Genomic DNA, 15,936 nt, shown 5'->3' with positions numbered 1-15,936 from the left:
CCTACCTGACATTATATAAACTATTCCTCTTTTCCTGTATCCCATCTGGAGGAAGGCAACCATGGTGACAACCATAGTGAGCTCCACAAAACAGCTCATGTAGTCTTCAGAAGTACAATGTTTTTAAACAAAGAGCAAATCAAGCAGTTTAAAGGGGCACTCCGCTGGAAAAAAAAATATTTCAAATCAACTGGTGTCAGAAATTTAAACAGATTTGAAAATGAATGTTACGGCTGTGGTAAATGGGAGCCACGGACCTGTGAGGATGATGGCATGGGCCGTACCAGGGAGCGGAGTCTAAGGTGCCGCTGGTTTTCACCAGAGCCTGCTGCAAAGCGGGATGGACTTGCTGAGGCAGGTGGCACCCAGGTCGCTACCCCTGGCACGACTCGTCCCCTCAGGCAGTCGAGGTATAACGTGGCACAGGAAGGTAAAGGCACAGACGTAGTCAGGACTGGCAGGAGGCCAGGGCTAGCGGCAATGAAGAAAGGTCAGGTCACGTAGCAAAGAGGTCAGAAGGCAGGCGGCACAGGAGCAAGGTCAGAATACGTAGCAAGGGATCAGATACATGGCAAGGCAAGACACAGGTAAACGCTTTCTCTTAGGCAAACTAGGCACAAAGATCCGGCAAGGGTTAGGGAAAGTGCGGGTTATATAGGGTTAAACTATACAAGCAGCAATTAATGGTGCGCTGGCCCTTCAAATTTTACAGAGGACACAGAGAGCAGAGGGGAGAGGAGGTGAGAGTGATGCGAGGGATGAGAGGGATGCGGCACAGCGATCAGCGAGTCTGACTGCAGCGCTAGCTGTAACAATGACTTCTATAAAAAAAATCTTAATCCTTCCATTACTTATCAACTGCTGTATACTATAGAGCAGGTTGAGATGTTCTTTTCAAGCTGACCTCAGTGCTCTCTGCTGACACCTCTGCCCATGTCAGGAACTGTTCAGAGCAGAAAAGGTTTTCTATGCGGATTTGTTCCTGCTCTGGACAGTTCCTGATACGGACAGAGAACACTGTGGTCAGACTGGAAAGAACAACTCAACTTCCTGTGGAGCATACATCAGCTTATAAGTACTGGAAGGATTAAGATTTTTTTTTATAGAAGTAATTTACAAATCTGTTTAACTTTCTGGCACCAGTTGATTTGAAAAAAATTGTTTTCCCAGGAGTACTGCTTTAAGCATGGGCCCTCTTTCCTCTGTAGCTCTTGAACAAGTCATATTGATGTATGTCTCTGTGCGCTTGCAGAACCGCAGACATAATGCATAAACTTGACACGTGGCAAAACATCTGGTGACTGGCAGCAGCAGCAGAATTATCGCCATATGCCTATTAATGAGATAATGATCGTTGTTTTAATTAACCTTGTGATTGTTGTGTACAGTAAATTGACGTCTTCATAAAAAGCGGTTTCTGATCATTATTTTTGTTGCGGAAGAGAATAGGTTACTCCATCCTTTTCCAATTGTCTCTTGGTGGCAGATATAAGGTCACATGATTACGAGACAGCAACCTTGGTAGAAAGTTGCTTAAATCTAACTTTTAGAGGGGAAAAGTAATTGTAAGAGGTCTACCTGTATGGTGCTGTGGGTCATCTAGACAGCTGAGGTGTAAGGAGGAACCACTCCGAGGAGCAGAGTTTAAAGGAGGATTCCAGGAATATTTTTATTTGACTATGCTACAGGGGCTGTAAAGTTAGTGTTGTTCATAATATAGTGTCTGTACCTGTGTTTCATGATGGTCTTGCAATTCTTTGTTTCGGTGATTTTCACCCCAATGTTTATTTTTAACAGCATACAAAATGACTGTTGTCTCGGGTTTTCACAGGTCGCAGTGTGACTGAGACATTTCCTCACTAGTCAGGTGATGACAGGGAGCATGTCCTGCTTCACTAGGTGGAGCGACTGCTGGGTTGGAGAGAGATCATTCTGCAACTAACTTTTATTTTTGAAACAGCTGTCGACACCCTGATTAGAAAACACTGGTCTATTGCATGGAATGCAACTCATTTGTGTTTCAATAGGTGGGGTGGCTGATGTGTGGGAGGGAGGAAAGTGAGCTCACACTTACAAACAAGCAACTATGTTATTTGTAGTTTGAGAGAACAAACTCCAACAGGAAATACTCAGTTCATAAAAAGATAGCCACAGTGTTATGGTAATCTCCCAACACAGGCATTTATGGTGGATAACCCGTTTAAGAAGTCCCTGGTCTTCACCTTAACACCCACTAAGGGTGTGGCCTTCCACAGCAGGGAACTCCCAGGTCACTACGTTAGCATGGTCACCGATGGCAGCTGCTGACATGGATATAGCAGGGTACTGAAGGATGAGGCAGAGACGTGGTTGTATAGACTGTAGGTTTATGGTTGGCTCATGTTCACAGGTGAAGACATAAGGGTGGTGAAATAGCAATCCAGATCATACACAGGACAAACAGATCCAAATTACAGTAAGTAATACTTTATTGCTCAGGCACTGAAGTATTAGATGAATCCCTTAAAAAATGTTTACCAAAGCAAGAATCAATGAAGGAATGCAGGGAGATTCATACACTGGTCATTTAAAGGGGTACTCCGGTGGAAAACATATTTTTTTTTAAATCAACTGGTACCAAAAAGTTGAACAGATTTGTCAATTACTACTTTTTAAATTTTAATCCTTCCAGTACTTATCAGCTGCTGTATACTACAGAGGAAATTGTATAGTTATTTTCTGCCTGAGCACAGTGCTCTCTGCTGACACCTTTGTCCATGTCAGGAACTGTCCAGAGCAGAAGAGGTTTGCTATGGAGATTTTTTTCCTGCTCTGGACAGTTCCTGACACGGACAAAGGTGGCAGCAAAGAGCAATGTGCTCAGGCAGAAAAGAACTATACAACTTCCTCCATAGTATACAGCAGCTGATAATTACTGAAAGGATTAAGATATTTAAATAGAAGTAATTTTAAATTTCTGTTTAACTTTTTTCCACCAGTTGATTTAAAAAATATTGTTTTCCACCGGAGTACCCCTTTAAATCTAAAGAAGCCAGCCCATGTATTCTCTGATCTACTGGCAGATTGGTGGCAATGAATAAACAAGAATATACAGTAACTACTAGTGTTGAGCGGCATAGGCCATATTCGAATTCGCGAATATTCGCGAATATATGGACGAATATTCGTCATATATTCGCGAATATTCGCATATTCGTAATATTCTCATTTTATTTTCGCAAATGCGAAATATTCGCGTATACGAAAATTTACATATGTGAAAATTCGCATATGTGAAAATTAGCATATGCAAATGTTCGCATATGCGAAAAGTCGCGCACCAGTCTCACACAGTAGTATTACAGCCTTCTTTACACCACACAAGCTGGAAGCAGAGAGGGATGATCACTGTGATGTGTACTGTGAAAAAAAAAACAAAAAAAAAAAAAACGAATATTCGTAATTACGAATATATAGAGCTATATTCGCGAAATTCGCGAATTCGCGAATATGCGATATTCGCGAATAATATTCGAATTGCGAATATTCGCGAGCAACACTAGTAACTACTATAATACTGCCGAATATGTACAAGAATACAACTACCATAATACTTCTCTCTATGTACAAGAATATAACTACTATATTATTGTCTCTATTGTCTCCTATGTACAAAAATACAACTATTTTAATACTGTCCATGTGCAAGAATATAACTACTTTAATACGGCCCTTTATACACAAGAATATAAGTCCTAAATACTGCCTCCTATGTACAAGAATATAACTACTTTAATGGGGTTGTGCACTGCCCTGCAGTTCGGAGCTCCGCTCACAGCGTCCGGAAGTTCATTATATTATATTATATATAATTATATATATATTATATTATATATAGTTATATTCTTGTATTTAGGAGCAGTATAATGGTAGTTATATTCTTGTATATAGGAGGCAGTATTATAGTAGTTATATTCTTATATTTAGGAGCAGTATAATGGTAGTTATGTTCTTGTACATAGGGTCAGTATTATAGCAGTTATATTCTTGTATATAGGAGCAGTATTATAGCAGTTATATTCTTGTACATAGGAGCAGTATTATAGTAGTTATATTCTTGTATATAGGAACAGTATTGTAGTAGTTATATTCTTAGGGGGCAGTATTAAAGGACTTATATTCTTGTACATAGGAGGCAGTATTAAAGGACTTATATTCTTGTACATATGAGACAGTATTATAGTAGTTATATTCTTGTACATAGGAGGCAGTATTATAGTAGTTATATTCTTGTATATAGAAGGCAGTATTATAGTAGTTATATTTTTGTACATATGAGGCAGTATTATAGTAGTTATATTCTTGTACATAGGAGGCAGTATTTAGGACTTATATTCTTGTGTATAAAGGGCCGTATTAAAGGGGTTGTGCGCTGCCCTGAAGTTCGGAGCTCCGCTCACAGCGTCTGGAAGTTCATTACTCAGAACGCTGTGTGCGGGCTTCCATGTTCGCAGCCACCGGGCGTGACGTCACGCCCGGCCCCTTCGTGATGTCTCGCCCGCCCCCTTGTGACGTAAAGCCCACCCCCTCTACCAAAGTCTATGGGAAGGGGGCGTTACAGCGGTTGCGCCCCCTTCCCATAGACTTTTGTTGAGGGAGCGGGCGAGACATTACGAGGGGGCCGGGCGTGACATCACGCCCGGCGGCTGCGAACACGGCGCTCGGAGTAATGAACTTCCGGACGCTGTGAGTGGAGCTCCAAACTGCAGGGCAGCGCACAACCCCTTTAATACGGCCCTTTATACACAAGAATATAAGTCCTAAATACTGCCTCCTATGTACAAGAATATAACTACTATAATACTGCCTCCTATGTACAAGAATATAACTACTATAATACTGCCTCATATGTACAAGAATATAACTACTATAATACTGCCTTCTATATACAAGAATATAACTACTATAATACTACCTCCTATATACAAGAATATAACTACTATATTACTGCCTCCTATACACAAGAATATAAGTCCTTTAATACTGCCCCCTAAGAATATAACTACTACAATACTGTTCCTATATACAAGACCATAACTACTATAATACTGCTCCTATGTACAAGAATGTAACTGCTATAATACTGCTCCTATGTACAAGAATATAACCACTATAATACTGCTCCTATGTACAAGAACATAACTACCATTATACTGCTCCTAAATACAAGAATATAACTACTATAATACTGCCTCCTATATACAAGAATATAACTACCATTATACTGCTCCTAAATACAAGAATATAACTACTATAAATCCAAAAAGCAAGTAAAGAAAGAAGTACCGCACTCACCCACTGTCAAAAGCCGGGAACGGGAGAGGTTTATTTCAGATCATAAGATCGGAATAACAGGTGCAGGACGTGGAGGAGGGGAAAAAAGCCACACACGACTAGTTTCACGCCGGACGGTGCTTTCTCTGGCTGACTTGGCAGCCAAGTCAGCCAGAGAAAGCGCCGTCCGGCGTGAAACTAGTCGTGTGTGGCTTTTTTCCCCTCCTCCACGTCCTGCACCTGTTATTCCGATCTTATGATCTGAAATAAACCTCTCCCGTTCCCGGCTTTTGACAGTGGGTGAGTGCGGTACTTCTTTCTTTACTTGCTTTTTGGATTCATATGAATACTATACCGTTACCTGCACCTCCAGGTCTAGCCTGGATTATCAGTCCACCTGCACAGCCTCGCTTTGTATGCTAAGAACTTTACCTGTTACTAAGGGAGACCACACAATAGTGCCACTCATCTTGTTGGACTGTTTGATATAACTACTATAATACTGCTCCTATATACAAGAATATAACTACTATAATACTGCTCCTGTGTACCAGAATATAACTACTATAATACTGCCTCCTATATACAAGACTGTAACTACTATAATACTGCCTCCTATGTACAAGAATATAACTACTATAATACTGCTCCTGTGTACAAGAATATAAATACTATAATACTGCTCTCTATATACAAGAATACAACTACTATAATACTGCTTTTGATATACAAGAATATAACTACTATAATACTGCTCCTATGTACAGGAATATAATTACTATATACTGCTCCTATATACAAGAATGTAACAACTATAATACTGCTCCTATATACAAGAATAGAACTACTATAATACTGCCTCCTATGTACAAGAATATAACTACTATAATACTGCTCCTATGTACAATAATATAACTACTATAATACTGCCTCCTATGTACAAGAATATAACTACTATAATACTGCCTCCTATGTACAAGAATATAACTACTATAATACTGTCTCCTATGTACAGTGTCACGATGCCGGCTGGCAGGTAGTGGACCCTCTGTGCCAGAGAGGGATTGGCGTGGACCGTGCTAGTGGACCGGTTCTAAGCCACTACTGGTTTTCACCAGAGCCCGCCGCAAAGCGGGATGGTCTTGCTGCGGCGGTAGTGACCAGGTCGTATCCACTAGCAACGGCTCACCTCTCTGGCTGCTGAAGATAGGCGCGGTACAAGGGAGTAGGCAGAAGCAAGGTCGGACGTAGCAGAAGGTCGGGGCAGGCAGCAAGGATCGTAGTCAGGGGCAACGGCAGAAGGTCTGGAAACACTGGCAAGGGACACACAAGGAACGCTTTCACTGGCACTAAGGCAACAAGATCCGGCAAGGGAGTGCAAGGGAAGTGAGGTAATAAAGGGAAGTGCACAGGTGATAACCCTAATTGGAACCACTGCGCCAATCAGCGGCGCAGTGGCCCTTTAAATCGCAGAGACCCGGCGCGCGCGCGCCCTAGGGAGCGGGGCCGCGCGCGCCGGGACAGAACAGACGGGGAGCGAGTCAGGTAGGGGAGCCGGGGTGCGCATCGCGAGCGGGCGCTACCCGCATCGCGAATCGCATCCCGGCTGACAGCAGAATCGCAGCGCCCCGGGTCAGAGGACGTGACCGGAGCGCTGCAGCGGAGGGGGAGAAGCGAGCGCTCCGGGGAGGAGCGGGAACCCGGAGCGCTCGGCGTAACAGTACCCCCCCCCTTGGGTCTCCCCCTCTTCTTGGAGCCTGAGAACCTGAGGAGCAGACTTTTGTCAAGGATGTTGTCCTCAGGTTCCCAGGATCTCTCTTCAGGACCACAACCCTCCCAGTCTACTAAAAAAAAATTTTTTCCTCTGACCTTTTTGGCAGCCAAAATCTCCTTGACCGAGAAGACGTCCGAGGAGCCGGAAACAGGAGTGGGAGGAACAGATTTGGGAGAAAAACGGTTGAGGATGAGTGGTTTGAGAAGAGAGACGTGAAAGGCATTAGGGATACGAAGAGAAGGAGGAAGAAGAAGTTTATAAGAGACAGGATTAATTTGAGACAAAATTTTGAAAGGACCAAGATAGCGTGGTCCCAACTTGTAGCTAGGGACACGGAAGCGGACATATTTAGCGGAGAGCCATACCTTGTCTCCAGGGGAAAAAACGGGGGGAGCTCTTCTTTTCTTATCCGCGAATCTCTTCATGCGTGAAGAAGCCTGTAAGAGAGAATTTTGGGTCTCTCTCCATATAATGGAAAGGTCACGAGAAATTTCATCCACAGCGGGCAGACCAGAGGGCAAGGGGGTAGGGAGGGGGGGAAGAGGGTGACGGCCGTACACCACGAAAAATGGGGATTTGGAGGAAGATTCAGAGACCCTGAAGTTATACGAGAATTCGGCCCATGGAAGGAGATCTGCCCAGTCATCCTGGCGGGAGGAAACAAAATGTCGCAAATAATCACCCAGGATCTGGTTAATTCTTTCTACTTGTCCATTGGACTGGGGATGATATGCAGAGGAAAAATTTAATTTAATCTTGAGTTGTTTACAGAGAGCTCTCCAGAATTTAGACACGAATTGGACCCCTCTATCCGAGACAATCTGCGTAGGCAACCCGTGAAGACGAAAAATGTGTACAAAAAATTGTTTAGCCAACTGAGGCGCAGAAGGAAGACCAGGAAGAGGGATGAAATGTGCCATTTTGGAGAATCGATCAACGACCACCCAAATAACGGTGTTGCCACGGGAAGGGGGTAAATCAGTAATAAAATCCATACCAATCAGAGACCAAGGCTGTTCGGGGACAGGCAGAGGATGAAGAAAACCAGCGGGCTTCTGGCGAGGAGTCTTATCCCGGGCACAGATAGTGCAGGCTCGCACAAAGTCCCCAACATCCGTCTCCAGAGTCGGCCACCAATAGAAGCGGGAGATGAGTTGCACAGATTTCTTGATGCCCGCATGACCTGCGAGATGGGAGGAGTGACCCCATTTGAGGATTCCGAGGCGTTGGCGTGGAGAAACAAAGGTCTTTCCTGGAGGAGTCTGCCTGATGGAGGCAGGAGAAGTGGAGATCAGGCAGTCAGGTGGAATGATGTGTTGCGGAGGGAGATCAACTTCTGAGGCATCCGAGGAACGAGAGAGAGCATCGGCCCTAATGTTCTTATCGGCAGGACGAAAGTGAATCTCAAAATTAAATCGGGCAAAGAACAGAGACCACCGGGCCTGGCGAGGATTCAGCCGTTGGGCCGACTGGAGGTAGGAGAGGTTCTTGTGGTCGGTGTAGATAATAACAGGAAATCTTGATCCCTCCAGCAGATGCCTCCATTCCTCAAGTGCTAATTTAATGGCTAGAAGCTCTCGATCCCCGATGGAGTAGTTCCTCTCCGCTGGAGAGAAGGTCCTAGAGAAAAAACCACAAGTGACAGCATGCCCGGAAGAATTTTTTTGTAGAAGAACAGCTCCAGCTCCTACTGAGGAGGCATCAACCTCCAATAGGAAGGGTTTGGAAGGGTCAGGTCTGGAGAGCACGGGAGCCGAAGAAAAGGCAGACTTGAGTCGCTTAAAGGAGTCCTCTGCTTGAGGAGACCAAGACTTGGGATCAGCATTTTTCTTGGTTAAAGCCACGATAGGAGCCACAATGGTAGAAAAATGTGGAATAAATTGCCTGTAATAATTGGCGAACCCCAAAAAGCGTTGGATAGCACGGAGTCCGGAGGGGCGTGGCCAATTTAAGACGGCAGAGAGTTTGTCTGGATCCATCTGTAGTCCCTGGCCAGAGACCAAATATCCTAGAAAAGGAAGAGATTGGCATTCAAACAGACATTTCTCAATCTTGGCATAGAGTTGGTTGTCACGAAGTCTCTGAAGAACCATACGGACATGCTGGCGGTGTTCTTCTAGATTGGCAGAAAAAATTAGGATATCGTCCAGATATACCACAACACAAGAGTATAACAGATCACGAAAAATTTCATTGACAAAGTCTTGGAAGACGGCAGGGGCATTGCACAGTCCAAAGGGCATGACCAGATACGCAAAGTGTCCATCTCTGGTGTTAAATGCCGTTTTCCACTCGTCCCCCTCTCTGATGCGGATGAGGTTATAGGCGCCTCTTAAGTCCAATTTAGTGAAGATGTGGGCACCTTGGAGGCGATCAAAGAGTTCAGAGATGAGGGGTAAGGGGTAGCGGTTCTTAACCGTGATTTTATTAAGACCGCGGTAGTCAATGCAAGGACGTAGGGAGCCATCTTTTTTGGACACAAAGAAAAATCCGGCTCCGGCAGGAGAGGAGGATTTACGGATAAAGCCCTTTTTTAGATTCTCCTGGACGTATTCGGACATGGCAAGAGTCTCTGGGGCAGAGAGAGGATAAATTCTGCCCCGGGGTGGAGTAGTACCCGGGAGGAGGTCGATAGGGCAATCATAAGGCCTGTGAGGAGGTAGAGTCTCAGCTTGTTTTTTGCAGAAAACATCCGCGAAGTCCATATAGGCCTTAGGGAGACCGGTTACTGGAGGAACCACAGAGTTACGGCAAGGGTTACTGGGAACCGGTTTTAGACAGTTCTTGGAACAAGAGGACCCCCAACTCTTGATCTCCCCAGTGGACCAATCCAGGGTTGGGGAATGAAGTTGAAGCCAGGGAAGTCCAAGGAGAATCTCCGAGGTGCAATTGGGGAGGACCAAAAGTTCAATCCTCTCATGATGAGATCCGATACTCATAAGAAGGGGCTCCGTGCGGAAACGTATGGCACAGTCCAATCTTTCATTATTTACACAATTGATGTAGAGGGGTCTGGCGAGACTGGTCACTGGGATGTTGAACCTGTTGACGAGAGAGGCCAAAATAAAATTTCCTGCAGATCCAGAGTCCAAGAAGGCCACTGTAGAGAAGGAGAAGGCAGAGGCAGACATCCGCACAGGCACAGTAAGACGTGGAGAAGCAGAGTAGACATCAAGGACTGTCTCACCTTTGTGCGGAGTCAGCGTACGTCTTTCCAGGCGGGGAGGACGGATAGGACAATCCCTCAGGAAGTGTTCGGTACTGGCACAGTACAGGCAGAGGTTCTCCATACGGCGTCGTGTCCTCTCTTGAGGTGTCAGGCGAGACCGGTCGACCTGCATAGCCTCCACGGCGGGAGACACAGGAACAGATTGCAGGGTACCAGAGGAGAGAGGAGCCGAGGAGACGAAACGCCTCGTGCGAACAGAGTCCATATCTTGACGGAGTTCCTGACGCCTTTCAGAAAAACGCATGTCAATGCGAGTGGCTAGGTGAATAAGTTCATGTAGGTTAGCAGGAATTTCTCGTGCGGCCAGAACATCTTTAATGTTGCTGGATAGGCCTTTTTTGAAGGTCGCGCAGAGGGCCTCATTATTCCAGGACAATTCTGAAGCAAGTGTACGGAATTGTACGGCATACTCGCCAACGGAAGAATTACCCTGGACCAGGTTCAACAGGGCAGTCTCAGCAGAAGAGGCTCGGGCAGGTTCCTCAAAGACACTTCGGATTTCCGAGAAGAAGGAGTGTACAGAGGCAGTGACGGGGTCATTGCGGTCCCAGAGCGGTGTGGCCCATGACAGGGCTTTTCCGGACAGAAGACTGACTACGAAAGCCACCTTAGACCTTTCAGTGGGAAACAGGTCCGACATCATCTCCAGATGCAGGGAACATTGGGAAAGGAAGCCACGGCAAAACTTAGAGTCCCCATCAAATTTATCCGGCAAGGATAAGCGTATCCCAGGAGCGGCCACTCGCTGCGGAGGAGGTGCAGGAGCTGGCGGAGGAGATGACTGCTGAAGCTGTGGTAGCAACTGTTGTAGCATAACGGTCAGTTGAGACAGCTGTTGGCCTTGTTGCGCAATCTGTTGTGACTGCTGGGCGACCACCGTGGTGAGGTCAGCGACGACTGGCAGAGGAACTTCAGCGGGATCCATGGCCGGATCTACTGTCACGATGCCGGCTGGCAGGTAGTGGACCCTCTGTGCCAGAGAGGGATTGGCGTGGACCGTGCTAGTGGACCGGTTCTAAGCCACTACTGGTTTTCACCAGAGCCCGCCGCAAAGCGGGATGGTCTTGCTGCGGCGGTAGTGACCAGGTCGTATCCACTAGCAACGGCTCACCTCTCTGGCTGCTGAAGATAGGCGCGGTACAAGGGAGTAGGCAGAAGCAAGGTCGGACGTAGCAGAAGGTCGGGGCAGGCAGCAAGGATCGTAGTCAGGGGCAACGGCAGAAGGTCTGGAAACACTGGCAAGGGACACACAAGGAACGCTTTCACTGGCACTAAGGCAACAAGATCCGGCAAGGGAGTGCAAGGGAAGTGAGGTAATAAAGGGAAGTGCACAGGTGATAACCCTAATTGGAACCACTGCGCCAATCAGCGGCGCAGTGGCCCTTTAAATCGCAGAGACCCGGCGCGCGCGCGCCCTAGGGAGCGGGGCCGCGCGCGCCGGGACAGAACAGACGGGGAGCGAGTCAGGTAGGGGAGCCGGGGTGCGCATCGCGAGCGGGCGCTACCCGCATCGCGAATCGCATCCCGGCTGACAGCAGAATCGCAGCGCCCCGGGTCAGAGGACGTGACCGGAGCGCTGCAGCGGAGGGGGAGAAGCGAGCGCTCCGGGGAGGAGCGGGAACCCGGAGCGCTCGGCGTAACATACAGGAATATAACTACTATAATACTGCCCCCCTATGTACAAGAATATAAATCCTATAATACTGCCCCCTAAGAATTTAACTACTGCAATACTGTACAATACAATTCAATAGGGAGATGTGCGGTATATACTGAAGCCAATCGGGACATTATTAGGCATTGTCTGGCGTGTTACAGAAAGTTCTCTATTCACGATACACAACGCGCCTCCTTTTGCCGTACAATCTGCCGTGTTGTGCCTGTGTCCCTACATGATAATTGATATTTACGTATTTTGTCTGTTTTCTAATTTGAGGCTTTCTACGCCTTGATAACAGGTTTACATCGCAAATGCCGAATGGCGGTGGACGTGTTTGTATCTATTAAGATCCCCCCCAATACGTTACAGGCAGTCGGGGTTCCTTTTTTTTTTTTTTGCCTTCCCACTGTGAATGATTAAGATTGATTGAAGTGCTCTCATTGTCCCCTGTTTAATTATTGTGCCATTATGCTAATACATGCAAATGTCTGAAAAAGTGTTTTTCTTAGGAGTGCCGGGAACAGAAAAAGATGAAAGTGTTAGTCTGAAAGTACAAATGAGTTTACTTCGTCGCTAAATAGCCTCCTAAAGGAGCAGGTGTCCTGTGTACGTGAAACAAACGGCCCTATTGTCGGACATAAAGTGTTCCGTTGTCATGTGCGTGGCACTTACAGGCGCTGGGAGAGGCAATTACATGTGTTTATGTACTCCTAATGGCTTCAATATGTAAAGGAGGAAGCGTCAATGTCATTAGATCAGAACCGCTATCCTATTAGTGACTATACATACGGCGTGTATAGCTAAGAAAGACTCTCCAAACTGTGGCTGGAGCAGTGTTTCCCAACCAGGGTGCCTCCAGCTGTTGCAAAACTACAACTCCCAGCATGCCCAGACAGCCTTTGGCTGTCTGGGAATGCTGGGAGTTGTGGTTTTGCAACAGCTGGAGGCACATGGATTAGGAAACATTGTATTGGAGTCCGCGGTTATAAATCAGTTGTGCCCATCTTTATGACCAATCTTCGATACATAGGTAATTTAAAAAAAAAAAAAAAGTTAAAATGTGTCTCCATGGTAACAGACTGCAAATAAACTTTGTGTTGTCAGGTTCCGCAGTGCTACTTTCTTCTATATGCCCCCTACTTACCTATTGCTAACCTATCTTTGGATTTTAAGCTTCTAGGCTTCTCTGAAGATCTATGTGTCTCTATGGTAACAGACTACAAATAATCCGCTTTGCGGTCAGGTCCAGCAGCCATAGTTTATTTTCCTCCATCTGTACGTATTATTACTAATAGAACAACTTATATATACTTTTTTATGTATACAACACACAGGCATTATTTATGTGTCTCCATGGTAACAGGCTGCAAACAAACCCTGGGTCTTGCAGTATTACTTCATGCCATCTGCCCCCTAACATATCTTTGGGTTTTATGCTTCTAGGCTTTTATGCTTCTATGAAGATCAATGGGTCTCCATGGTAACAGACTACAAACAACCCGCTTTGTGTTCAGGTCCAGCAGCCATAGTTTATTTCCATTCATGTATCTCTCTACTCCCTTATCTGCCCCATACTTATTGGTAACATATATTTAGTTTTTCTGTTTTTTTTTTTTTTTTTTCTGTATACAGCCTTCATAAAGATCCACGTGTATCCATGGTAACAGACTACAAGGAAACTCTTTGTGGTCATACCCATGTTTCCTATGGTCTACAGATTAGCAAAAGTGAGAGGGAAAAACTGTCAACAGGGTTTGGATTGGCTGATAGAAGGAAGTAACAGGACTGCTGGACCTGACAACAAAGAGTTTGTTTGTAGTCTGTTACCGTGGAGACACATAGATCTTAATAGAAGCTGTATACAGAAACCTAAAAATATGCTAACAATAACTAAGTAGGGGGCAGATGGAAGGATGTAACATTTTAAGACCAGACAACACTGCGAAGGTTTGCGTTCTATAATCATGAAATAGGGGGAGATTTATCAAAACCTGTGGACAGGCAAAGTTGCCCAGTTGCCCATAGCAACCAATCAGCTCACTTCTTTCATTTTTCACGGGCCTTGTTAAGAATGAAAGAAGTGATCTGATTGGTTGCTATGGGCAACTGGGCAACTTTGCCGGTCCACAGGTTTTAATATATCTCCCCCATAGTTCTGCAAAGGAGCTGTGTACACAGAAAGGAAATTAGGATTGAAGAACATCTTATCCCTATCCAAAGGATAGGGGATAAGATGTCTAATCGCGAGGGGACCCATGCAGCACCCCAGTCATCTGGTGCAAAGAACGAGCTCCGCACCATGCCCAATGACTGGCAACTACAGATGCCAAGCCCCCCCCCCCCCTATTCGTGTCTATGAGAGTAGACGTGATGGCTATGTACTTACCGTCACGCCCCCTCCCATAGACATGAAGGAAGGGGGCATGGTGTGATCTCACGAGCACGGAAGCTCCAAGCCAGCCCAGAGATCGTGGGGGTCCCCAGCAGCGGGACCCCGTGATCAGAAATCCTATCCTATCCTTTGGATAGGGGATAAGATGTTTTCCAGCGGAGTACCCCTTTAAAGGTTATAAAGATTGTAGAAATCCTATTGGTTATGGACTGCACAGTGTTGACAGTGAACTCTACTTCAGATTGACCATTCTCAGTTTGTAGACTGATATTTTTTAGAGGGAATTGGTGAAGGGACTCTGGGAATACAAATAAAACTTTGATGGGTCTCAATAGGCTTAAAGGGGTACTTCGCTGCTCAGCGTTTGGAACAAACTGTTCCGAATGCTGAAGCCGACACCGGGAGCTTGTGACGTCATAGCCCCGCCCCCGCATTACATCACACCCCACCCCTTCATTGGAAGTCTATGGGAGGGGGCGTGACGGACGTCACGCCCCCTCCCATAAACTTGCATTGAGGAGGTGGGGCATGATGTCATGGGGGCGGGGCTATGACATCACGAGCTCCAGGCGCCAGTTCCAGCGTTCGGAAGTGGAGTACCCCTTTAAGTATGGATCTCCCTTGAGCTGTCATGTGAATAAGCAATTTTGTAAGGGTTATGCATTTAAAAAAAAATTGTTTTGTTTTGTTTCAGGCTCACAAGTAAAGAGTTTTACATCACTGTGGTTCATCTCTGAGCCCATAGATGTAGTCACCATGAGAGGGAGTTACGTGGTCTTAAACTGCTCTGCTGGCTCAGATCGAGGGTCACCAATCATCAAGTGGAAAAAAGATGGAGTTTACCTAAATTTAGCAATAGATGACAGAAGACAACAACAGTCCAATGGATCCTTGATAATACAGACTGTGGTACACTCGCGGCATCACCGGCCCGATGAAGGCTCTTATCAGTGCGAAGCATCATTAGATGGCGTTGGTGCCATTATTAGTCGGACAGCTAAAGTACTGGTTGCCGGTAAGTCTCCTTCTGTGTATCTCCTTGATTTATGTATCAATATCAATAGCTTTAGTGTGTACTTAAAATCTGGCAGACTGTAAACTACAGTATGTCAGCAGGATGGATTTGTCAGAATACATTCGCTAAAGAAGCATTCTTAAAATTTCCTCTTACAGTGCTTTAGTTTCCTCATATAAGAATAGAAGGCTGAACTATATCTGCTAGTTTTCATTGTCTTTATTTGCTTGAAATATGGCTTCATAATAGGAAATTTGTCCACCTGCGTGCAAATAAGACACAATAACTGGCCAAGACACTACCACTACTACCACCACTACTACCACTACTACTACTACTACTACAACTACCACTACTACTACTACTACTACTACTACTACTACTACTGTTAAGGATGAGTTAATGTGCGGCCTTAATCTGTGAGTGACTACCGCTATTTTTGCCGAGTGTCGAAGTAAGAAAATTCACACCAGGCCAGGTTGGTATGAGTTCCCTCCTCGGTATCTCAGGGAGTTCTGCTTTATTACGGGAAGTAAATTTGGTTTTTACATTC

The 15,936-nt window shown here is 45.6% G+C and overlaps 1 protein-coding gene across 8 annotated transcripts in view; it reads left to right on the top strand.

The window, feature by feature from the left end:
* DCC (DCC netrin 1 receptor) overlaps positions 1-15,936 on the top strand; it is a 533,618-nt gene that overhangs the window by 23,103 nt on the left and 494,579 nt on the right. For 3 of the 8 annotated variants that reach the window (XM_056545080.1, XM_056545047.1, XM_056545096.1), the window contains exons 1-2: positions 13,136-13,251; positions 15,063-15,383. In XM_056545080.1, the coding sequence (XP_056401055.1) occupies positions 13,173-13,251; positions 15,063-15,383 (400 nt within the window). In that variant the 5' untranslated portion in view covers positions 13,136-13,172. Of the gene's footprint in view, positions 1-12,969; positions 13,007-13,135; positions 13,252-13,317; positions 13,491-15,062; positions 15,384-15,936 lie in introns of those variants that run through there. The other 5 variants (XM_056545057.1, XM_056545065.1, XM_056545088.1 and 2 more) reach the window with 3 other exon arrangements.

Source organism: Hyla sarda, chromosome 1, assembly GCF_029499605.1.
Source record: "Hyla sarda isolate aHylSar1 chromosome 1, aHylSar1.hap1, whole genome shotgun sequence".
Lineage (NCBI taxonomy): Eukaryota > Metazoa > Chordata > Amphibia > Anura > Hylidae > Hyla > Hyla sarda.
Note: the sequence above shows the minus strand (reverse complement) of the source record. Positions and strands in the feature narration are given on the sequence as shown.